General features: G+C 44.3%; 1 protein-coding gene across 2 annotated transcripts in view; it reads left to right on the plus strand.

The window, feature by feature from the left end:
* Nucleotides 1-8,567: 8,567 nt before the first annotated feature.
* The window catches only part of GRM7 (glutamate metabotropic receptor 7), an 842,682-nt gene continuing 824,556 nt past the window's right edge, over nucleotides 8,568-26,693 (plus strand). For both annotated transcript variants that reach the window (XM_036266781.1, XM_036266782.1), the window contains exon 1: nucleotides 8,568-9,357. In XM_036266781.1, the coding sequence (XP_036122674.1) occupies nucleotides 8,839-9,357 (519 nt within the window). In that variant the 5' untranslated portion in view covers nucleotides 8,568-8,838. The remainder of the gene's footprint in view (nucleotides 9,358-26,693) is intronic.

The raw sequence follows: 26,693 nt of genomic DNA on the forward strand, positions 1-26,693 counted from the left end.
TGTACTTGGAAGTTTCAGGATTTAGAGGTGGGAAGCCATTTGGTCAGGAGTGACAGCTCAGTAACTGCAACAGGACATGACACCGGGGGAGAGTTGTGACAAAGACAAAGCAGCTTGTCTTGGACTGTAAGGTACAGTAGAGGTATTCATCTAGGTATTCATGAAGACCTAGATGCTGATTGAGAGCAGACACACCGTACCTCTGGTATGCACCGTGCACATGAGTATGGTTGGCACAGAAAACAGGAATTGGACAGCTGACTACCTATTATTCACTGGACATACCCTGAACATGCTTTACCTAGGAGAACTAATCCTGGAAACACTCTGCTATTAGGGATCAGTGTCTAACACAGAGACAGGAAATATACTGTAGTAGTTAATAGCATGGTCACTGAACTTAGACATGCATGTGAGCTCTGCCTCTGTACCCACGAGTTAGGTGGAACAGTGGTTGAGATACGTAGACTTTGGAGATAGACGTTCTGGTGCTTCCTAGCTTTATATCCTTGGCAAGTCTCTTAAAAACTCTGCACCTCAATTTCTTCATCTGAAAAACGGAGGTTATCATAATGATACCTACCTTATATGTGCTGGGGATTAAATAAATTCTCACTTTATTGTGAGGATTTAAACAATCAACAGCAAATACCAGATGTGTTAGCTATTATAATTATGTCTTGTATAAAATTAGAATAACAACAATAACAGTCTAACTTTTAGAGGTTTGATGTAGAGATTAAATGAGTTACTATCTATAAACTGCCCATTCTAGGCAGTAAGTGCTCAATGAAAAAGAATAAACTTTAGTTTTGAACACATGGGACTACATCAAACTCAAAAGCTTCTGCACAGCAAAAGAAACAACTACCAAAATGGAAAGGCAACACACTTTATGGGAAAGCATAATTCCCATGATACATCAGATAAGGGGTTAATTTCCAAAATATATAGAGTGCTCATATAACTCAACAAAAGGAAGACAAAGAACCCAATAAAAAATGGGCAGAGGAACTAAATAGACACCTCTCCAAACCGGACATACAAATGGCTAAGAGACATATGAAGAAATGCTCATCATCACTAATCATCAGAGAGATGCAAATCAAAACAACAATGAGGTATCACCTCACACCTGTCAGAATGGCCGCCATCAACAAATCATCAAACAACAAGTGCTGGCGAGGGTGTGGAGAAAAGGGAACTCTAGTACACTGCTGGTGGGAATGCAGACTGGTGCAGCCACTATGGAAAACACTATGATGTTACCTCAAAAAGTTGATAATTGAATTGCCATTTGACCCAGTGATCCCACTTCTAGGAATATACCCTAGGAAACCCGAAACACCAATCAGAAAGAATATATGTACCCCCATGTTCATAGCAGCATTATTTACAAGAGCTAAAATCTGGAAATAGCCCAAATGTCCATCAGTAGATAAATGGATAAAAAAGCTGTGGTACATATCCACAATGGAGTACTATGCAGCTGTAAGAAAGGAAAAGCTCTTATCCTTTGAGACAATATGGAGGGACCTGGAGAGTATTATCCTAAGTGAAACAAGCCAAGCAGAGAAAGACAAGTATCATATGATATCACTTATTTGTGGAATATAATGAATATAACAGTCTGAAGAACAGGGTAGTCCCAGAGACATGGGAGTAGGGTAAAGACTGACAATCCCCAGAAGAGGGGGTGGTGGGGGAGAGATAAACCACAGAACTTATATGCATGTACGCATAACCAATGGACAGGGTGAGGAGGGAGGGGGCGGAGGGTGTCAATGAGGGAAAAAGGAGAAACAACTGTAACAAAAATAAATAAATAATAAAAGCTGGGTAAAAAAAAAAAAAAAGAATAAACTTCACACATTGGTTATGGTCAGTTTAAGAACTCCACAAGGGATTAAGAAGCACAAATTCATTGCTAGACTGACAAACCTCAAAGAGAAAGGGGTTGGGGGGGGGTGGGAAGAAATAAACCAAAGAACTTATATGCATAACCAATGGACACAGACAATAGTGTGGGAAAAGGTTGGAGGGGGGCGGGAGTGGGGAGGAGGGGGTCAATGGGGGGAAAATGTGGAACATCTGTAATACATTTTACATCCAACAATAAAGATTAAAAAATAATAATAATAAATAAAAAAGAACTCCACAAGGTTCTACCGGCAGGTTCAGATGCCTCCATTGTCCATAGATAAGCAGGTGTTGAGAGTACAATGGCATGATTCTTCCTTATGATAAAGCAAACTCCACTACTTTAGAATCATTACTAACTTTAGGTAGGTAAAGTATTACACCCCATATATTGTATGTGTTACTTACATAAGAAAATCTATGCTATTGCCATACTGTTATCATGAAATGAATATAAATTGTATATTTAAGACAATTTAAAAATCCATTAGTTATACTCAAGCCTTCTTAATTTTTAATTTTACTTTTCACTCAACTGGTCATTTGAAGTCACTGTCATTTGATATCATATGCTCAAGGTCTGGATTCATATCAAGAGCTAACCCTAAGAGTTTTAGACTCTATGTCATAGTTCAAAACTTTCTATAGTTCATTCCCAAGGAGTCCAATAATTAGTAGCGTTTTTCTTTTAATTATCTGCTTGTCTTTAGCTGTAACAACCTAAATTAGCATCCTCAGTTTTGAAGGACCCCACTCAAATGAACTACTAGTGGAAGCAAAGAACGGGAATATATTTGGGTATCAAAATGTAAGGTTCAAAGGCAAAGCAGCTTCAGGCATTGCTGGATCCAGAGTGTGCGATGACCTCACCAGGCTCTGCTTTTCTCTGTGCCATGGATCTGCTTCCATGTGAGCTGATTTTTGTTCTCTGATAGGCTTTATTCATATGGTGCGGAAGAAGGACAGCTACTGGAGGCCCCAGTTTCTATCCTCACAGATAAGAATCCAAGAGGAATAGTCCTGACTTCTTTAAGCATCAGTACATCAGCTTGCAGGTTCTTTACCTATCCTTCAGTGGTTCAGCCTCAGCAGGGGAAGGAAGTGATCAGTTCTGCCAGCCCTTGATGTGTGCCTACAATTGAGTTTGGGTATGGGAGGCATTAATGTTGACAGCTCCATCTCAACACAGAGGGTTCTTCCCATAGGAATGGCTGATGATGTTACCAAAGGAAGAACATTTCATCCCCTACCAACTTAGGTGGTGCAGAGAATTAGAGGTTTTTTAACACGATGGGACCAGGAAATAGATGCTGGGTAAATGACACAAGACGTCTACTACATATAAATATGACAAACTAGAAAACCATTTCTCTTCCTGTCTCTTCAAGAAAAAGTGACCTCCACTCAGTAATGCAAATCAAGTGTAAGATGGGCAGGGGAATGAATGTAGACCTACACGAAGGATAGAAGAATAGCCCAAGCATGTTAGCAAACAGGGATCACAGCACTTAAGGAAGACAACTTTGTAATTACAATTTGGATTTAAATAGAGAGGGAACTGGATGTGAAGACATTTTCTGCAGATGATGACGTGCAGGGAAGAACAAGGAAAATAAAACTGAGATGATTAAGAAAACACAATACTAAGAATATAAATTAGGACTGAGCCCTTAACTTTAGTTATACATTTTCATTGATTCCTTTTAAGGACACATTACTGACTACACAGAACCAAACCTGTAAACACGTTTCATAAGGTGCCATCTTTGTGCCTAAAACTAGCTTCTCTTCCAGTTAAATATAATACTAGAACAATGCCCCCGTTGTAGATTAACCATTCTCACACAAAGATTTTTCATTCCAGATCCTATGCATCCTTTTCCCGTGTATCTGGTAACAGATCACTCTTTCTGTTTGGTTCAGGTGCTGCTAGTGCCTGGCTTCTCACCTTCCTCAGCCAGCCTATGGCAATGGCCCCAGTTATTGCTCCAGGAATGGTCACTTGGCTCAGGAGGAACCAACTAGAGCCTTCCATGAGAGTCAATCAAGCACTTGAAGGTCAGAGTCTTATAATCTTATGCAACTTGTGTACAACAAAGTTATTAGTAAATCTACTAGTCATCCTTTACATTCTAGAGGCCGCAGACTGTGACTAAGAGGACAGCAATTTATCTGCCACTGTCTCTACCAGTTTGTATTTTGGTCACAGTCGAATAAAGGCAGTGGGGAATAACAAAACCAGTTCTGATTCATCGAACACATGAGTGCTTCTTAGGTGCTGAACACCATCCTAAACACTGTCCAGGAGAAAAGATAAACAATACCCAGCCCTTACCCTCAAGGATCGTACAACCTGGCAGGGGAAATAGACATGCACACAGATGACTGCAGTGAAAAGAAGACAATGATGGCTGCCAGATGCTGGGGAGAATGAGCAGGGCGAAGAGAGTACCCAGAATAAGGCAACAATGAGAGTCACAAGATATATTTACTGAGCCATCCCAAGATGTGAAATGAAAATGAAAGAGTAGAACATGGGTCCAGACATGAACAGGTAAAGAAATCAAGTGACGTTACCTGCTCCCCAACTCCCCAGATATTATTTTGTCACCAAGTTCTTAATAAAATAGCCTTAAATTTAAAACTTAATAAGGATCTAGTCTCTGTCACGTACAGGCTGAAATACTGATACCTAAATATTAGGATCAGAATACCTGTGTTTCCAAGTACGCCTTTCTGTTGCTCTGTGTGCTTCTTTTTATCTTTCTAAATTAGCTGAGTCTACCTAAACTGGTTATCTCCTTCAGCTGTTCCACCCTTTGTGATCTGGTATATTGGAACAGGTGAATTAAAATGATCTTTTTGTCTTTGAACAAGAGAAAGAAAATACTATATAATTAAAAAATTCCAGAGGCAAGCTTTCAGGCAAGGCTGACTCCAGGAGTTTAAGCAGGCCCCTGCTCATTTCTGTCCCCATAGCTCTTTCTCTCTTCCTTTTCCCTCTCCTGTATCTCTTATTATTGGATTCAGATATATCCCTGTTAATGTGGAAGCTTCTGGCACAGCTACAGGCGTATTATCCTCATTCAGGACTCCCAGGGAGGAACGGGGGCCATCATAGCATAAGGTTGTAGCAGACCATTGTATTCAGAATAGCCTGGTACTGGCACAAGAACAGACATATAGATCAGTGTTACAGAACAGAGAACCCAGGTATCAATCCAAGACAGTATGCAGAATTAATATTCAATAAAGGAGGCAGAGCATACAATGGAGAAAAGACAGTAATAAATCAATAAATGGTGTTGGGAAAATTGGACAGGTACTTGCAAAAAAATGAAATTAGACCAAATTACACAATACACAAGAATAAACTCTAAATGGATAAAAAACTTAAATGTAACTCTTGAAACCATAAAAATCCCAGAAGAAAATGTAGGCAGCAAAATCTCAGACATCACACATAGCAGAATTTTCACTGATACATCACCTAGGGCAAGACAAAGGGAAAAATTAACAAATGGGACTACATCAAACTAAAAATCTCCTGCACAGCAAAAGAAACCAGCATTAAAATGAAAAGAGAACCCACTCTCTGGGAGAATATATTTGCCAACAATACATCAAATAAGTGGTTAATTTCCAAAATACATAAAGTACTCATACAGCTCCACAAAAGGAAGATAAGCAATCCAATTTAAAAATGGCAGAGGACCTAAATAGACTATTCTCCAAACAGGATTTACAAATGGCTAATAGACATATGCAAAAATGCTCCATGTCACTAATCATCAGAGAGATGCTAGTGGAAAAGACTATGAGGTATCACCTCACACCTGTCAGAATGGCCACTATCAACAAATCATCAAACAACAAGTGTTGGTGAGGGTGTGGAGAAAAGGGGACTCTAGTACACTGCTGGTGGGAATGCAGACTGGTGCAGCCACTATGGAAAACACTGTGGTGTTATTTCAAAAAGTTAAAAATTGAATTGCCATTTGACCCAGTGATCCCACTTCTAGGAATATATCCCAAGAAGCCAGAAACACCAATCAGAAAGAGTATATGCACCCCTATGTTTATAGCAGCACTATTTACAATAGCTAAGATCTGGAAACAACTCAAATGCCCATCAGCAGATCAGTGGATAAAAGAGCTGTGGTACATATACACAATGGAATACTATGCAGCTATAAGAAAGAAAGTTCTCTTACACTTTGAGACAACATGAAGGGACCTGGAGAGTATTATGCTGAGTGAAATAAACCAGTCAGAGAAAGACAAGTACCACATGATCTCATTTATTTATGGAATATCATGAACAAAATAAGCTGTCAACCAAAACAGGTTCAGAGTCATGGAAGTAGGGTATAGTCTGATATACCTCAGAGGGATGGGGGTGGGGTTAGGGAAGAAAGAAACCAAAGAACTTGTATGCATATATGTACAACCAATGGACACAGACATTAGTTTGGAGAAAGCAGGAGGGGGGTGGCAGTGGGGAGGAGGGAATGATTGGGGAAAAAAGGGGGGATGTCTGTAATACTTTCAACAATACAATAAATAAATAAATAAAAGTGATTGATAATGACTTTGTATACACAAGTAGATTAGTATATTAATTACAGCATTGTTTTCTTGAACATGGCCATAAAATGTTGTTCTTACAAAATCAGAATAGTATTTAACATTTTCAAAAAATATATAAAGTGTTTTGAGGCTACAGGGGCCCCCATTTTCCCAACTCATGCACAGATTGTCTACTGGATAGTGCTAATTCTGTTCATACCTGAGTTACTTCAGCAAAGACCAGGGATTAGCCCTGGATGGTTCTTACTGAGTTCCATCCTTAATCTCATCATCACTATGGTTAGAAGGATCCCATGCTTTGACTAGCCAAGCCTGGATAATAGTAAGCAGTGTCTGTTTTTCTCACACCTTAAGTATTGAAACATGAAGAAAGGACATATCCAAAAAGAAATTGATGAACTTGGTTTTCCTTCGAAGAAAGAGGATTAGGTGATGGATAAGAAGAATCAAGTCCTCTATACCAGGAAATGTTTGTAATAATCTTTGGATATCAAAAAAAAAAAAAAAAGGGTCTCCTACATATAAAGCAACAGAGTATATTGGCCTAAGAGGAGCCTCATGGTCAAAGGCACATGGCCTATTTTAACAGAGGATTTGGGAGTTAGAACATAACTTGGAGAGTGTCCAATTCCATCTCATCATTTTACAGATGGAAAAACTAAAACCCAGACAAGGGAACAGAAATGCCAAGGGATACACAGGTAGTTGGTGGCAGAGACAACCAACTACCTGTCTAATGACTTCTTTGGTTGTGTGTGTGTTTTGTACAAGTTCGTCTTTTTGTACATTAATAACAAAAAGTACACTCTCGCTTCTGGTTTTCTTTCACCCTCAAGTCTGTACAATATAGTTTTGCTGCACTCCGATAGAAAGCCCGATGAAGGGCTGAGTCAACCTTCCAAAGCCCACTCTGGTCCCTAAGGACAAAAACATCACCTGTCCTTATATGGGTCTTAGGGCCACTTGTTGCTTGAAGGGACCGAGTTTGGGCTGAGCCTGCAGGAGCACCTTTGAAAAACAGCTTCTTAATCGCACCGCAGCCTGCTGTGGGATCCTGATATTACCCTCAGGACACCTCTGGCCAGAGAAAGACAGAAAGGCATCCGGAATCACTGAAGAGACTTCTGTCTGCTCATCTTTCTTCCTCCCACTAGCACTTCCTTTCTGCTGTTTCCTGTCCTCCAAAACCTGTCATCAGCCCAGAAACCTCTCTGGAAATGGGTAGGATGGAGCCGCACACCTGTCAGCGCCGGGAAGGAAAGTGCGCTCTGCAGACTTCTCCGTCATCCGTCTCTTGCGAAGGAAAGAAGAAAAGGGCACGTCTGAGGTTTCCACCAGAGATGTAGTGGCTACTTCAGTTGCTTCACCGGACTCTGGTCCCAGTAAACCCTGAAGACCAAGCATGTACTTGCATTCCTAACGTTTTCGTTAGCGTGATTCCCTGCAGGCTAGCCCGGTGCCTGGCTCCGGAGAAGTCTCTGGGTACAGGTACTGTACGTCGTGAATCAGGCTCCCGTGGATGTACGTTTTTCTTGAGAAAAACTGGCACAGATGGATCAGCAGTAGAGAGGAGTCTTCCCTTGGCCCTCCGTCACTGGTTTCTCCACCGCGAGACTCCTAGGCATTCTCCCGGAGCTAACAGCGGGGCTCCGGACCTCCGGCCAGGGGCTAGCTGTCAGCCCCGGACATCCTGGCCCCATCCCGGGGCAGATGCCACCCGTGTTTGTGGGTGCAGGCGGACGATCAAGAGGCTTTTCCTACAGAGAGACGGGGGCACCAGCTCTCCCCTCGCCTGGACCCGAAATCCCTAGATTCCCCGGGGACCGAGAAACTCCCAATCGCAGGCACTCCCCCACACCCCCGCCAGCCGCCCACCCATTCCCCCCCTTACCTCAGTACGCAGCCCCTCCCTGCGTGATGATGCAAACCAGTGGGGAGGGCGGGCACTGGGAAGGGTGGGGAGAGACCGTGAGCTAGCGAGGGAGGGAGGGAGTGGGAGGAGGAGGAGAGGGAGCCGAACGACCATTTAAAGCGATAGCAATCCGTGCCCTCTCCCCAGTGTTGGGCTGTTGAAGAGCGCGAGCGGCTAGCCGGGGAGCGCCAGCGCGGAGCACTCGCCGGCGGATCCGAGAGCGCACGGCGCCCCAAGCTGGCAGGCGCCGCGGGATCCCCTCCACTCTCCAGCCGCCCCTCCGCGGGCGCCCCCACCCTCTGTGCCAGCAGGAGCCCCTGGGCTTCCCTGGAGGAGCTCACCTCAAGAAGCCCGGACCCCAGCGAGCGCGCCACCATACCCTCCAGCGCCGCCGCCGCCGCCGCAGCCAGAGCAGCATGGTCCAGCTGGGGAAGCTGCTCCGCGTCCTGACTTTGATGAAGTTCCCCTGCTGCGTGCTGGAGGTGCTCCTGTGCGCGCTGGCAGCGGCGGCGCGCGGCCAGGAGATGTACGCCCCGCACTCTATCCGGATCGAGGGGGACGTCACCCTCGGGGGGCTGTTCCCTGTGCACGCCAAGGGTCCCAGCGGAGTGCCCTGCGGCGACATCAAGAGGGAGAACGGGATCCACAGGCTGGAAGCGATGCTCTACGCCCTGGACCAGATCAACAGCGATCCCAACCTGCTGCCCAATGTGACACTGGGCGCGCGGATCCTGGACACTTGTTCCAGGGACACTTACGCGCTCGAACAGTCGCTCACTTTCGTCCAGGCGCTCATCCAGAAAGACACCTCCGATGTGCGCTGCACCAACGGCGAGCCTCCGGTTTTCGTCAAGCCGGAGAAAGTAGTTGGAGTGATTGGGGCTTCGGGGAGTTCGGTCTCCATCATGGTAGCCAACATCCTGAGGCTTTTCCAGGTAGGGGGGCGCTCCCTCGGGCAGAGCGCGCCGTACCTCCCGGCGCTGTTTATCCTAAAAAGCTGGTTTGGACTCCAGGGTGCGGGGTCAGGTCAGCCTTCTCGCATTTCCACCCTGGAGATCCTGCCGAATCCCTTCCACCCCGCCGGAGGAGGTACCTTCCCTGCTTGGTTCATTTCCCTTCCATCTCTCCCCTGTCCGAGCTTCACTCCATCCGGCTTGACATCCTGGATTTATGGCCCCATTTACAAGAAGCAATCTGCGAAAAACAAGGCGATGATTTAAATGGGTTTGCATTAGAGTGAATTATGGTCCGAAAACAGGCTTGTAAAAGTGCCCCGGGCTCCTGTGAGAGCCGGTTAGGCGCATGGAATATGAAAGATGAGAAGACGCTTGGAACCTGGGCATTTCTCAACTCCCCAGCTCCCCAGCCCCAAGCCGCCGGGCACGCTGCAGCTACCTTGGAAAATTTCGAGAAGAGCTAGGGAGGCACTACTTAGACTGAGGTGTAGGTCTTCGCCTCCATGTGGATGTTAATTGCCCACCTCTCTCAGGTTGGATTTTCCGACCTGTAGCCTGCCTCCGCGAGGGCATGGGCGGACAGCACGGGGACGCTCCCCAAGTGGGGAGATGCCACCCGCAGACGTGCCCCCCTGGTGATGTGCTGTAAGCCAATGTTTGCACCGTCTAAATGGCATTTGCAGTCCAGCCACTGGCAGGAGCTGGGCGATCGGCTTTCTACTCCTTCCACTTCAGAGCCAGAGATGAGCTCATGCTAACTGCGAAACAAAATCGCTTTCGCTGCCTCATCCCTCCGCCCGCCCATCCTTTCCCGAGACTTCCCTAACGCAGCCCCCCAACCCCAACCCTCCGCTCCTAGGAAGATTCCCGGAGCCGGGCGAGAAGGCGCCTAGAGCGAGGCAGTGAGTGGGGTGCGCTGAGCAAGGCCCCGCGGTCTTCGGGCTCCGGGCGCCGGGCCACTGAGAAATGGGAGGAAGGCGGATGGGGCAGCTGAGCGGTGGGTCTACCGCAGAGCTCCCGGGCCGGCTGCTCCCGCAGACGGCCCCGTGGTGCCTGTGCTGTCTTGCTCTAAATGGATGGCTTGGGGGTTAAGAAATTGAATTTCTGGGTCTGCGTGACTGTGGGTTCCCTTCTCCTGGCTTCTCCGTGTATCTTTCTCTCCTTTCTCCCTGCTTCGTTTTTTCCTCTATTTATTTTCCTCCCTTTCAATTTCTGCCTCTCTTCTCGCTCTCTAACCCCACCTCCGAATTTGTTGTTCATCTCTGTCTGGGGATGATCCTTACCTAATGCACAGCTCTCTCCCTGCCCGATAGTACCCAGACCCAATTAATCCCTTCTCCAGATGTTCCGGCTTACTCGGTGCCCTGTGCTTCCCGGGTTAAAGACTTGGCTTCCTCTCCAGTGCTCTTCCTAAGGGTGCTGGGTTTCTGGAGAGGACTCCTTGTGGGATTCAAACTGTCACCGCAGCAGCTCCCAGGAGTGTGAAGTTTGTTCCTGCGCCAGAAGGAGGGGTGCCTTCCAAGGCTGCAACCTGGTCTGGCCTTTCTGATGTCTGAGCCTCCCTAACACCTCCTCAGTGTGCCATCACGAAGCTCCCTAGATGTTTGCAAACCCCAAAGTGTTTTGGGGGCAGCCTTCACTCTGAGTGGGCGCTTTCAGAAAGAGCTTGGGTTGTGCAAACCAAAACCCAGAGCCAGGATTTCCTTCATCCCTGAGCTTCAAGCTAGACAGCTGGAGGGGGCAGTGCTGTGGGAGAGACCAGGTCAGGGACCACCTGAGAGTCTCTGGGGTTGAAGGTGTGTTTGGTGTGCTGCGTTTTCACATTATTGTGCTGCCTGTGTCTGTGCTCGCTCGGAGCAGGGCAGTGCTGCAGACGGGCCTGTCAGGAAAAAAGACTGAGATGTTCAAGTCAAGGGAGAGACTGCAGACTAGGTTGAAGGACTGTGTTTGCTGAAAAAGATTCCAGGGGGAGCTGATTCCTCTTCCAGTGTGTGAACCTGAGGCACTTGTGAGGAAAGAAACAGCTTGCCTTACACTTAGTCCCTCCATTCCTTGGGCTGGGAAGGGAAGGAGCTGAATCCAGTGATAGCAGTGTGGGCTGGAAGCAAAGCCATTCAGAGAAAACACTGTCATTTTCCTCTAATTTGCAAATTGCAGCTATTCGTGTTGGATTGAGCAGCTGAGGGGAAAAAGAGCCCCCCGTTTTCACCTGCGTTTATTGAGAAGAGGCTGGTAGTAGGAGGAATGCACCAACTTGTGGCGTGTGCTGCAATATATAACTTGTGCTGTGTATGACTGCTGGTGTGGGCATCCTGGTTAGCCATTGCCCATGTTGGAATCTATAGCAGCCTTTTCTGCATATGATCTTAGAAGCTCCTGGCATTCAATCCAATCCCCAGGTTCCCAGGCTATGTAAGCCTGCAAAATGAATAGAGAATGGTGGTATACAGACCCATTGTTCAAAGGCACAGTCAATTTAGGGAGAGAGGGAAAGAACAGGAGGTGAATCTTCTCTGGGATTGCTGGGTTCAGCCCAAATAACACTGTCCTATAAAAAAGAAACTCCTCTAGATGATTGAATTCTCTGCTCTCCAGAGATTCTAGTTCTCTTTTCCCCAGTCCCCGTGGGTTGCTGTGGGGATCATGCCAAACCTATCATTTTAGACAAAAATGTGTGGTAAGATAAGCTTCTAGACTTGGGGAAGGAATACCTAATGACTTAAATGGGGGGTACGAAGTGCTGGCGGGCGGGACGGAATAATGAGATAGTAATAGATGTAGCAAATGCTGCCAGCTAAGCCTGGAATGAAGTTCCTCCCTCACAGGCAGGACCTGGGCAAGAATGACTACTCAGATGCAAACAGCGTCTATGACTTTCAAAGTCTCACTTGCCTGCTGGTGGGCCAGAGCAAAGACAGAGCCAGCAAGTCTTCTCTCTGGCCCTCTCCTCTGTCTGCACACCGAATTGGGTAGTAAGTGACACGTCTGAGGATAAGAATCACATCCAATGGGTCTTTCAAATCCAGGAATGTGAGGATAATGAAATTAGTGTGTGGCCAGGGCTCTGCCAACTGCAATTAAGTCACTGTAACTGCCCAGCAATGCCTTTTCAGCCTCAAAGAAGCGTCGTCGGGGAGGAGGAATTTCTGGAGATTTGTTTCTGAGCCTGTACAAGAGAATACTCTCTAATGCTAAGAAAGATGAAATGTAAATTAATATTAACTATGAGTAACCTATTTTGAAAATAATCACAGAGTAGGGATGCTAAAAGTGGAGAGCTTATGTAATATGGTGCCCGGAGGCTACATCTGCTGACCACCGTTTCATGGGCCATAAGTAAGATACTTTCTAGTGGAAAGTAACGGCAATGTTTTTATTCCAGGCTTCACTGTTATGGACTTGAGAGCAAATACTCTGAGGGTATAAATTACTCTTGCAACACCCTGACTCTGAATGAAGAATATTTCATATGTAGTGTCATAGTCCGAGCTATAGACTTGGAATTGAATGGCATCTGTTTCAGTTTTGTTCCCTCGAAAGCGATAGATGGAAAAAAGCGGTCCACTGACCCTTGTTGGAGCATATTGCAAATCTAACCCTGTGGACCTGATACCATAAATGAAATGCACTTGTACATCTGTAAATGTTTTCCTTCTGTCCGTTGAAGCTGGAATATGATCTCAAATTTCTGAGACAACATTTTATATAAAAGTGCCTATTGTTCTTTCTTTTTTCTTCTTATCTATCTGTCTCTCTATCTTACATAATTGGATAGAAGTAGATACCTGGTATGGTGTGGTATTACTATAGTGGACTTTTTTTTTTTTTTGAAACAATTCTAACCTACTCTTTTTAAACTTTCATAAATATAGGTGCCAGTGCCTTTTGGAATAGTCTTTATAACAATCTCTGCCTCCACACTGACTGTGTTTCGGGAAACTTACCTAACAGATGGTGAGTGGGCAATTTTTAAAGGGGCATTTTTTAAAAGAGCAGAGAGGAAAGGCAGAGAGATAGGTGCATGCTATATTGAGGCTTCCTCCATGTGTATTTCATGTGTGCATACCCCTGCGACTGGGGTGTCTTTGGACATGTTTGCTTCAAGAATTGTTGAAATAGCGGATGCCTTTAATCACGGGTGGGGAACCTTTTTTTCTGCCAAGGACCATTTGGGTATTTATAACATCATTTGTGGACCATACAAAATTATCAACTTGAAAATTAGCCTGCTAGATTTGGTCAGGCCAATGTGGTGAGGTGTGAAAGGTTAGCTGGTATTGATTTCAGGCCTGCGGGCTGGACGTTCCTTAATTCAACTTTATAAACATTTAGAATTTAACACATTTTAAATACTCTAATTTTTACAAATATTGATTGGTCATGGATTTAAAAGACTGTATGTAGCCAGGTTACACAAAGTATGCTCTAGTCTCAATCCTGCCATTCATTAGCTGTGTTATCCTAATAAGTCAGTTAACTTTTCTAGGTCTCATTTTCTTCATCTGATTTTTGTTTCTTTAAAAAATGTAGTTTCCAGAAGTCTGTAATCTCTGTGTGTCATAGTTTAGCTTGGAGAAAACCTGCTCTTGACAAAACCCCATTACTCTGAATTTCCAGCTCCCACTTGGAACATTTGAGTGAGTTTGGGGAACATTTTAAGGATACACTTAATATAATCATCGTAGTAAATATTATCCTCGCTGATTTCCGTACTCAGACTTCCCCTGACTCTTTTACCACCATGCTCCTTAGTGAGCTGCCATGAGGCTGGCGAGCAGGAGGGGGCTCCTCAGTCAGCCTGCTGCATGGCCGTGACCGGGCAGGCAGTCAGAACGTGGAGTCTGGAGTAGCCCATGTAGTTCTCATTATTCAGTGCCCCATCCCCTCTCAGCTTGCACAGACACCAGACTTTTCTTTTGGAGACTGCAGCAATGACATGCTGCCTCCTCCCTGGCCCCAGGGATGGTTGGTTCAGTTAGGCCTTAGCTCAGTCTATCAGAATCCTCCCCCAGACTTTTCTGTCGAAGAAAAGTGGACAGGTTGTCTTTTCTTTCTGGGATTTCTAAGCTGGAGAGCTATGACTTCGGGACTCCCAGTGGTCATCCAATACAAGAAGAGACTTTCCGCAGGAAGGAGTCATGCGGTGGTGAGCAGGAGTGAGTGATGGTGAGAACCAGGATTCTGTGGGTGTTCTGGAACTCCCAACCGAGTCTCCACTGCATCTCTGCATTTCCAATGCTTGCTGTGTGTTTGTTTGCTTTTAAGATTTCCTCCCAGCCATGTTGAAAGCAATTGGAAGCATCGTAGCTACAACAGCCGATTTCCGATTTCCGATGCTTGTAAGGTCCGCTGACTGGAAATCGGGTAAAAACTAGTATCTGATACTTTCTTTACTTTCAGTACGATTCTTCTAGCCCAGGTTTGGGATATTCAAAACTCTGCATCCTTCCCCACTCTGCATCCTTCCCCATCGCGCCAGCATTTACTGTCTCAGCTTTCAGCATTTCCCGTCTTTCCCATCTCCATGCCGTTGACAGAGAGGGCAGACGCTTCCTGATGTAAACTGCAGCCTATAGGCCTTCCGTTCAGAAGCTTCAGAATCATACTTGGTTTCTTTCATTAAAGCACATCTTCTGTGCTGTCCCCAGGGCTCCGAAGCATTTCATAGCATAATGGAGTACGAAGTACATTAAACTCCTGGGTCCCTCCACAGTAAGCATCAAGCCAAACTCAGCTTCCTACCCTCTTCTACTTTAAAGAGGCAGAAAAGAAAAGTGGTAAACATTTCCCCAACAACTAAACTGCACAGATGATTGCCATGTAAGAGGACACGTATGTAACACATAGTCAGATTACCTAATTACTGGACCTTTTGCCCAGTGCACAGTAAATACATATGTTTACGCACTGAATAAAAACACAAAACGGTAAAATCTTCGTACAGGTAAATATCGATCTGAGAAGAGTGTTGTGCCAGCACACTTCACATTCTGTCATTTCCTGTTGGACAAGTAAACTCCATTCAGTTATATTTATACTAGATGTTTCCTGGATTGAGATTATGAGGTCAAAAATAAAATATCTGAAATTGCAAAGATATAGGACACATACCTTATTTTAGGACAGCAGAAGTTCTAATTTCTTTTCAATAATAGTCATAGCAGCCATAATAATATTAATTTGAGTCATGCAATGTACTATACATACCTCCTCTCATTTAATTTTTACAATAGTCCTGCAAAGAGCATAGTTTCATCTGGTTAAAGAGAGTGATTCTCATGACCTCACATCATGTAGCAGGTAAGTGTTGACGATTAGATTCAAACTTCGGTTTGTCTCACAATATCCAGGTTGTTAACCGCTAAGCATACTGCTCTGCTATTGTACAAATGCAGAAATGCTTAAAATAATCATAGCTTTGCCTTCCCTGGAATTATAGTGACTTAAAGACATCAAAGATACTGATTGCTTAACCACCTCTATTTACAGAAAGATATAATATTTTCCATTCTAAAGCAAGATTAAATCTGTGGGTCCATAGAAACTTGAGCACACAAATTGTCACCAAAAAATGAAAGACTATTGTTCTTCATCATTCAACAGGTAGCCCTGTGTGCAGACAATAAATATATAGTAGACTTTTCATTCAAATAAATGAGAAAAGATGTTTCTCTTCATCCTGATTCAGTGCCCATCTTTATGGATTATGATGGCTCTTCCTAAACTTTATTTCATTTACTCCACTCTTTCTACAGACCTCAAGTGGGGAAATTCATCATTCAGATATATGTGCAAAGTGAGATGATTGTATTAATACAATTGCTGAAAGTCAAGTTGAAGAGCCCAGGAAATACATCCTAATAAATGCAACATTACTGTTTGTGTGGGCTGCAGAGTGAGGAGCAGGAGAATTTTCAGTTTAATGGATTATTTTGCCTGTTGCTATAAGAGTGCTGCAGTGTAATAGTTTTATAATTGGTCATTTACAGAAGTCTCCATCTCCGGGTGTTATGCTTTCTCCATTGTGCGGCTGCTGATTTTTTTCTCTTGATCTTGATGGCAGACAGCAAAGAAGCCATGTCCAAGGATTCAAACTGCTTTTCTGCGTTATTGTTTAGATATAAATATCCTCATTTATTAAAGTACTATTTAAACATTTATATCATGTTTTAAAATGGATTATGTTCTGAAGGTATTAGCACAGGCAGACCTAATAGGGGATGTTTTCTAGTGGAAAACACTCTTCTATCCAAGTACTTATCAGAATTTTTATGTAGGGGCTAAGAGTAAAATTCTGAATTTCAGTTCATACTCACCATCTGGTACTTGTCTGTCTGTGATCAAATAGCCGTCACACCTTTCTCATCAATTTCCTTATCTTTGCAATGGGGATCATAAGAATGTACCTGCCGGATTGAATACTTGTAAGGATTGCACGAAACATGCGTGGAAATATTTTAGCACCAAGTTTGCATTGTGATGAGTGTTCAATACATTTAAAAGTTACTAGTTTGCTATTATGCTATCATTAAATGTCACTATTGCTGAATTTGCTATAAGATTACTATAAAAATCTATGCTGGATTCCACTATTCTGTTTCTTCTGTTTAGATGGAAAAATATATACACAGAGAGAAAGTGGACACTCAGTGCTACTGCTCAGTGGAGTGGGAATTCCCAGGGCACCCCTGAAAGCAAATAGTGAAGTCCCGGGACCTGACGTAGCAGGGAGGCTGAGGGCAGGGGGCGGTGGCGTTGGCCAGCTCCAGGTTTGAATTCCATAAAGACCCTTTTCTAGCTACAGAACCTTGAAGTTACTTAAACTTTTTGAGCTTTATTGTTAGTTTCCTCATCTATATATTTTTTTCCAGAAATATTTATTAAGCATCCCTATATGCACTGTCCTATTGCTTGGACCTGTCAGTGAATAGAATAGATAAGACCTTCCTTCCTTCCTTCCTTCCTTCCTTCCTTCCTTCCTTCCTTCCTTCCTTCCTTCCTTCCTTCCTTCCTTCCTCCCTTCCCTTCCTTCCCTTCCTTCCCTTCCTTCCCTTCCTTCCTTTCCTTCCTTCCCTGAAAACTAATGTGGATACATAGCTGGCAGGTTAGAAGAATGTCAGGGAGGCCATCATGGCCGAGTAAGTCCAAGGGAAGGAAGGAGCAGCAGGAGGGTTTGAGGTCAGAGATGGGCTGGGGTAGATTGAGTAGGTCTACCTATCACAAGTATTTTGTCTTTTACTCTAACTGCAGGCAGCCAGTGGTAGGATTTTAGCACAGGTGTGCCATGATCTGTCTCTTGTTTTAAAATAATAAGACTGTCTGTGGTATTGAGGACAGGGAGAGAGTAGAATCTGAGAGAATTCCAAGAGATGACCACTGATGTCTACAAGGCAGATGCTGGTGCTTTGTGCAGGGTGTTAGCAGCAGATGTTCTGAGAGGTGGCAGATTTGGAAGGTTGGGACAGCATTTCCTGGGAGTGCGATGGAGATGTGAAGGGGACAAAGACAAATACAAGACTTGGGGCCTGAGCTGCTGGAAAAGTGAAGTTTCAGTCACCTGAGATGGAAAAGGCTTAGGAAGAAACACGTCTGAGGGATTAAAGATCAGTTTTGGAGATACCAAATTTGAGGTGTTTTCTTGATATCCAAGTATAGATGTTGAATATACAGTGGTATGTGCATATCTGCCATTCTGCACAAAGGTCTAGACTAAGGACACATTTTAATAAAGTGAAGATATGAAGAATGATTACATGGAAGGGTCATTATAAAGATTAAATGGAGTTGTGCGATGAACACTGTGTTCTCAAAACATTCAATAAGTATTCACTAAAAATAATGATCTGAAATGAAAAACAAATCCTGTACACTTGACCCTTGAACAACATGGGGGTAGGGGGCACCCTCTTGCACAGCCCAAAATCCACATATAGCTCTGACTCCCCCAAAACTCAGTGGTCCCTCAGCATCTGCCGGGGATTGATTCCAGGACCCTTGCAGATACCGAAATTCATGGATGATCAAGTCCCTTATATAAAATGATGTGGAACAATACATATAGCCGGACTTCTGCCTCTCTGGACTTTCGATTGCAGATCAAAAACATTGTTTTCCACCCACAGTTGGTTGAATCCACAGATGCAAAACCTCTGGCTACCAAGGACTGACTGTATATTTATTGAACAATGTGTGCAGATAAGTGGAACTGTGCAGCTCAAACCCGACTTGGTCAAGGGTCAACTCTAGTTCGTATTCACAGTAAAACTGAACAAAATGGTGTCACGTTATTTTAATAGTGTCTGTGACACATTTGTTTTGGTCAAGGCACCATAAGTGCAAACATTTAAAGTCAACATCCGAGTCTCCTGCCTTTCATTCTGATATTGTCGCCACAACCACATTTTGTAAAATTCGGGTTCGTCCCTCTTCCATTAGAAGTAATTGTGAGCCATCTAGTTTAGTGCCATTACATATATAATTTTTTATTTTATAATTTATTATATATAATTTATTATTTTATGCCTCATCAAACTCGGTGGAGAATTTGCATCCCTGATATACATCAGAGTTTAAGCAGTCACCCAAATATTCAAGGAAAAATAATGTGTTTGTCTTATAATAACCATATGGATAGCTACTTTGAACAATTTTACCAGGGATTTCACATCTTTCACTCATTTGACAATTGAAAACATGGCAGGAAAAATTTTAGTCACTGGTTTTAAGCCCCTTTTGGCTATTTGTAAATCCTTAAACAGCCTTTGTAGTTAAACCAAAATTCTGTCCATATTCGTTTAGCTACCAGATATTGGTCTAGACATGTACTTATATATATTTTTTAAAAAGGCCCTGGCCAGTGTGGCTCAGTAGGTTGGAACATTGTCCTGTGCACCCAAGGGTCATGGGTTTGATTCCAGTCTGGGCACATTCCCTGGTTGCAGGTTCAATCCCTGGACAAGGCATGTACAGGAGGCAAGTCAATGTTTCTCTCTCACATCAATGTTTCTCCCTCTCTCTCCCTCTTCCTTCCTCTCTCTAGAAATCAATGAAAAACACCTCGGGTGAGGATAAAATATAAAAATAAATAAATGCATGGCCACGCTGTCTCTGCACATCTCAAATTTCATGTTAACACTATCATTATGTAAACTATATTTTAATTGTAATTATAACAAATTTTATATCACCACACATCTATTCCTATTGTGCAGGGGGAGCGGCATGTAGTACATTCTATCAAAATATAGCATCTGAAGAGCGGCACAGAGGGTAATTGTGTAATTTTGTATTCATTATAATTAAGTTCAGTCGAGTTGGCATAATAGAATTACGATGAAAAAACAAAACAAAAACACAACACATCGAGGCACCATGGCTCTCTCTCCTCACACACCATGGGAAGAGTTCGCATCTTTCTGTACAAAACTGGAGAAAGGCAGAGGCCAGAGGATGAGTCACAGGCAGGAGAAGAGCAGAAGTATGACAGGCGACGTGAAAATGAAATACTGCTTTTGGATTTGGTCGGTGGGAAGAACCTGCGGGTGGGTACGCCGGCTGGGGCCACATTTTCTGAAAGACTGAAGCCCCCTGTCATATGCTGCCCCCCTCGCGCAGCAGCGAGGACACAGGCTTTGCCTCCTGCTTCTCGGTAACTGGAAGAGAAAGCTGTCACGGAGGAGGACCGTTGGAGCCAAGGACACGGTGTGGAAATGCCGGGCGCTCCCCGAGCTGCTCCTCTCCGAGCTTGCTCTCGGTAGCCCGGATCATGTAGTCCCGGAGTGCGGTACAGCGAAGGGTTATCGGGATTTCTCCATCTTCAGGAGGCTGCAGAGCATAATGGTTAAGGCTGTAGGTGCTGGGCCTAGTTCAGATCCCTGCTTTCCACTTGCGAACCATACAAGCTTGGGCAGTTTACCTAATTCCCTGGCCTCAGTATTCCCTTCAGTAAAATGGTCATAATGAGATGCTGTCCTCATTGGACTGTTTTCCAGGTGAAATGGGGTTACCAGTGCCAAGCGCTTAATGCCCAGAGCAGCGTGAGGTCTATTTGTTACGGTGGTGGCACCACCATGGTCGTGCCAGGCGTCGCTGCTCTTTCTTACGCCTTGTTCCATTATTCCCCAGCCCCCGTTCCTGCCATGTTTTCTGTTCAAGGGCAGAGTTGTGACAGAGCCTTTGCTTCCACTGACATCTCCCTTGTCATCAGGCGGCTTTACCGGGACACACCATTTATCGCTGCCCGTTCAAACAGGGCCTCTTTTGAGAAGCGGAGTTGGACGTTGAGGCCACGTGGGGTCAAGGAGAGCGAATTTTCTTTCTTCTTCACCCAGGGGCAAAGTGAAATATTCAATCTTCAGAAGGAGAATGGGCAAAAGGAAAAATGTTCCCATGTGATTAAGAACAAGCCAGACAGCCCTGGCCAGCGGTTAGAGCATCGGCCCGCAGACCAGAAAGGCCCAGGTTCGGTTCCCTCTAAGGGCACGTACCTCGGTTGCGGTTCATCCCCGGCCCTGGTTGGGGTCGTGTGGGTGGCAACCATGTGATGTGCCTCTCTCACATGGATGTTTCTCCGTTTCTCTTCCTCCCTCACTCCCTCCTGCTCTATCTGAAGATAGATGCAAAAATGTGCAATGATGAGAATTAAAACAAAACAAAACAAGCCAGACAGACTGCATGTGAACTCATTGCCACCCGCGCTGGCAGTGCCGTGGTGGGTGATCCTTCTGAACGCCGAGCCTTCCCGTCATGGGGAAAGAAAGGCTTGCACTCCCACAACCCACTGCGTGGCATGGCTGTGGGGATTACACGAGTAAGTTCACTTACAGCATCCAGCACACCGTTCGGCACAGAGCATGCACGTAATACATTTTAGCTTCCAAGATACCACTGCTCATAATATTGAGTAGTTGAGCGAATCCGAGGCCCTTGCGTCTCTGAGTGCACAGGCTCCTTTGGACAGCCGGCTCACACTCTTCAAGCAGTGCCGGTGTAAAGCCTCCGGATCCCAGGGGTTCTCCACCTGCACCTCAGCCCAGAGCCAGTTCCGGGGGCGGACCCTGTCCACCGCTGCCACCGTCAGCATCGCCACCACCTCACACCACACGGGCGCTCTCTGTGCCAGGCGCGAACTGCCCTGCGCGTGCGTGTCTCCTGTTGTTACAGTGCAGGCGGGAGTCTTTTTTTTTTTTTCTTTATTGATTCTAGAGAGAGATAGAAACCTCGATGAGAGAGAACATCGATTGGCCCCCTCCTGCATGCCCCCCGACCGGGCATCGGGCCCACAACCTGGGCATGTACCCTGACTGGGAACCAAACTGATGACGTCTTGGAATATGGGCCGATACTCAACCACCGAGCCACACCGGCCGGACTAGGTGGGAGTCTCTAGCATCCCCACTTTACAGGTAAAGACACCAAAAGTAAGCAACTTGAACCATGCAAGAGGTGGAGCCAGGTTTTCAAAACCCTCTTTCTCCCACCTCAGGAGCCCTGGAATGCAGGGTGGGCAAAAGTAGGGTTACAGTTGTGAGTCCATGAAGCAGAGTTTATTTTTGTATTGTTATTTATTCATTCCTGTCTTATTTTCCATATGAACAACTGTGAAAGTACTTGAGTCCCATCCCGTATTCCTATCCCGCACCCTGTTAGGAAAATCTGGCAGCCACGCCAGTAAGAGTGGAGACGATTCTCAGTCCTCACTTCCTATTCCTCACACCTCCTCCCGGGCTGCAGAAAGGGGAGGAGACCAAAAGGGGCCTACTCCCTTGAACCTTTGCAGAATCAACTGACTAATCATTTCTGTTCTTCTGAAGAATCCATCCTCAAATGTTCCTTTTAGTGCTTACCTTGGCCTTTTAGTATTTTTATGTTCTGTACATGACTCATCCACTCTATTTAATGTTAATTTATTGGAGGTCAAGTATAGGGTCTTACTCATCCTGAAGTACAATTATGTGCTGTAGCATGTCCCGCCGGCCTTCTGCAGTTCTTCATTTGAGTTTGCTTGAACTGTGCTCAGCAACAGTACATTCAACATTACATAGAAAACTCTTTCTTATAAGGAATACTTTCCATTTTTTTCTTTTTATTGAATTTATTGGAAAACTTTTAAAACAAATGTCTAGCTGGTTACTTTTATAGGATTAGTATAGAGGTTCTGGATCTTTGAATTATATATATATATATATATACACACACACACACACACACACACACACATTCATACATACACAATACATACATACACACACACATACATATATATTAGGTTAAGTAGGTCCTATATCTTATTTTAACATTTAGTAATAAACCTGAGTTTTCTCTATCAAACCTATCTGGCTTCACTAGCCTTTAACTTGGGCAGTTGATGATGTGTTGGTGACTTCTGCGTTTACAGTGATATCATCTGATCCTGGCAGGGGTAGGCTGGGTGGGAAGGGTTTCTACAGAACTAGCATAAAGAACTTGAGTTTTTTCATATTTCTGCAGAGGGAATCAGTTGTTCTATTTGTGTAATCCATTCATTCAGGAGGTATAAAACTAATTTCAAAATGTTTGTCCTGATGTGCTCATATTCTTCTCTTTAGTCTAAACTGGGGAGAGAGTAGGTTCCATGAAAGAAGGTCATTGTGATGACTGGGAGCACTGGGGTAGGAGAGTCACCCCGAGTTTCGTTTTAATCTCTTCCCTATTGACACTAATTAGATATGACTTGACTGCTTGTTTACTAGGTGCGAGGTGCATTGCTGACCATTGCACATGGATCGTGTCATTTATCCCTTCAGAGTCATATAGTAAAAATATGTACTGTTATCTTTGCCTGTAATGCACACATGGGCCAGAGCCTCAGAAGTGGTCATTTGCTCATTAAAATCTAGTAGAAGTGGAACTTGGACTCGGGTCTCTCTGACTCCCAAATCAGTGACTTTTCCCCATTAAATTAAAGTTGTATAACTCTTTGAGAGTACCCTAGATAGTTTCTATAATTTCCTAGGCTGTAAAGTTTTACAATTGTTTGTCTGATTCTAAGCGTACATGGGTGAAGAGTAGGGAAGAATTCCGTTGTATTGAGTGGTATTTTTCTCAGATAAGTATGAGGTCTGCTTCATGACACCCATTCATTCATTCATGCAACATATATTGAATGTCTACTATGTGCAAGGACACATCATAGTAGAGTGAGTGCCCCTTCCATGGAGTCTCCCTGTCTGTGAGAGAAGCCTTGGGCTGGCTTGCCTGGTCTGCATGGGGAGGGCTTTGGTGCTGAGACCCTAGCTTGTCCCATACCGACAAAGCAAGAAATCCTCACATTGGTTCACAGGTACCTCGATGCCATGGTACAGCAGCACACTTGGATCTCATTATTTTTGCCTGGAATGGGTGCTAGAAAGCCTTTGGGGTTTGACATGGAAAGTGGGTGCAGTCATGGGCTTATTGCTACTATACATATGTAGACATCATGTATTGTCAGCTTGCAGCTACCTGCCATTCCTGACTACTCCTGCTTTTTAAAAACTAAACAAGTACCTTCTTATCCCTCATATGGATCAGCTCTTGACAAAGGCTCCAGAGAGCCTAGCATCCCCTAGTAAGTACATCACTGGCTAAACAAATGGTTTTTCAAATACTGCTCATTAAATGACCCAAGAGGTAGACTGACATTCCTCTGCAGAGTAGAAAATGATATCCCTTTGCAGTTCATGGGGAAAAATAGGCCACTGGACATGCTTTCTCAATTTAAATGCTCAAATTATATGAAAAAATGCCATATATATAACTATTGTCCTCAATTTAAAAATATTAAAATTATTTATACATGATTGTAAATAATTTTAAATTGAGGATATATATATATATATATATACACACACAAATGTTTGCTTCTGCTAGCAAGTTAACAAATGAAATTATTAACACACACACAAGAAAATGATCAATCAGATTAGTTTAAGAACTTGCTTTTTTGTAGGTTTGTGTTTGTGATTTTATACCTGCAGATGTATTTGCTGAAGAAAAGATTTCTTTCACTTTAGACAAAATTGAATTCATTGATCACCCATGCAGCATATTTCAAACATCTTAGTGCAGTTTTAATCTTTAATAGCATCAGAAGTATGGAATTGCAAACATATCAACAAGTCATTTGAACACTTAATTATTTAAATTTCACTTATATCTGTTTACTTTTGTGAAGGCTTGAAAAATAAACATTTAAGTGTATTTATCTGTTTCTTTCTGTGTGATGGAAGATTACAAACACTGAGTGAAACACAAAAAGTGGGAATTAAAAAGGTATTATTCAAAATGATCAAAACTAAGAAAATGGCAAGGACATTCAAAGAATTAAATTTTCAAAGGGTGCTTTTTGGAGTATGTAGTATTTCTTCTCTGAGGGAATTAATCTTGAAGCTCTACTAAGACCTTTGAGACATCTGTTTAATAAGCAACTACTTTGTGTCTGAGACTTTGTGTCACTATACACTAGAGATTCAAAAATAATAATAATAGTACAAACAACAACACATCTTCACAGACATTCCTTGCAAGGAACTAAAGTTCACTGAGAAAACAGGCCAGTAAATCACACATTAAAGATGGCAGGATGCCCAGCCGGCTTGGCTCAGTGGTTGAGCATCCACCCATGGACCAAGAGGTGGCCAATTTGATTCCCGGTCAGGGCACATGCCCAGGTATGGGCCCGATCCCCAGTTGGGGGCATGCAGAAGGCAGCCAATTGGTGTGTCTCTCTCATTGATGTTTCTCTCTCTCTCTCTGTCCCTCTCCCTTCCTCTCTCTAAAAGTCAATAAAAATATATATATGTTAGAAAAATTAAAAAAGGCAGGGATTCTCAAACTTAGTGTGAAGGATCCTGGCAGGCACACTAACCAGCCAGATTCCTGGACCCCTGCTGCAGCTGGTCAGGTTTAAGGCCTTGGAAACTATTTTTGGTGGGCATCTCCAGGACAGTCTGAGACGGGTGGATGTTCTCAGTTATCCTCAACCTTCAGCGTGCATCAGATTTGCCTGCGAGTCTCTTTGAAACACACATTCCTGGGCTCCTCCCCCAGAGTTTCTGGATCAGTAGGTTTCCATGTCTCTATGTGTTGCTGACGTGACTGGCCCAGGAACCACACTTTGAGAACCACTTGTCTGTGGAGAACACACCTTCTGAAAGCCTGCAGTGTGGGATCGTGCATGTGACGAATGAGACGGCCACAGAGAACCATAGGCAGGCAAAGGGTCCATACCCTACACTGGCCAAAGGTGATAATAGTAACTAGAATTAACTAACCCCAGAGAGATTACAGGAACTTCAGCTCCACTGATCCCTTTCCTAAGGTACGCAGGGCCTACTAAGTGTCCTCATCTTGCGTGGGAAGCCAGAGAAAGTGTTAACTGGGCCAAGTCCCAAACTGCTGTCGCAGATTAAGAATTCAAATCCAGGAAGCCCGATCCAGAGCTCACACGCTTAACCATTCTGCTTCTGGAGAACTGAAAGGTTGTCCTGAAGGCTTCCTACGGGGACTGGCCTCCGAGTGGGGACAGCAGCACGAGTGGACATAAACACATGACTCACTTTTTCCGGAGGAGGGGAGCGAGGATCGGGGCTTCCAGAGGAACTCGCCCTCCCCACACAGCTACCCTACGCAAGTCTGATTACGAGGAACCTGCAACAGGAGTAGGACTGTGGGATGATACTGGAAAGGGTTCTAGAAGCCCGAGGCCGGAGTTCCATATCTGTGAGTAATGAGTCTGGCTGAACTAACAGACAGTGAAGAGGATTTTCTTATTGTTTGAATGTAACAAGAAGTTTGCAGGTGGTCCTTCTAATGTGAACTCAGCTGCTGAAGAACATCAACGATGGGAAGATTCCTTCCATCTTTCAGCTCCCACGTCTCTAGCATGTCTCTCTGACCCCCTTCGTCACAAGATGACTGCCTGCTGAATCTCTAACACTGTTCCAAGCATTGGGGTAGGTGGGCAGGCAGGGAGGGAGGGAGGGTCCAAATCAGAGAGCAAATTATATGCCACAAACCATGAGCAGACTTCCACACAGATCTCATCAGCTAGGGATTTAAACCGGCTGCTTCAGCCTGAAGGATAACAGTACCTCCTAAACCAGGGCTCTGATAGCAAGGAATAGGGGTGGTTATCAACTAGACAGCTCTCTTCTTCCCACTATCCCCCCAAAAATACCCCCCAAAGTCTATTTTATTTCATGTGCTTTACTTTAAAGAATGGTAAGGTATTATCACATATCTGTAAATAGCCCCTTGGAAAGGGTACAATTATATAATTATACTACACTCCCCAC

The sequence above is a fragment of the Molossus molossus genome, unplaced genomic scaffold, assembly GCF_014108415.1.
Source record: "Molossus molossus isolate mMolMol1 unplaced genomic scaffold, mMolMol1.p scaffold_m16_p_18, whole genome shotgun sequence".
Taxonomy (NCBI): domain Eukaryota; kingdom Metazoa; phylum Chordata; class Mammalia; order Chiroptera; family Molossidae; genus Molossus; species Molossus molossus.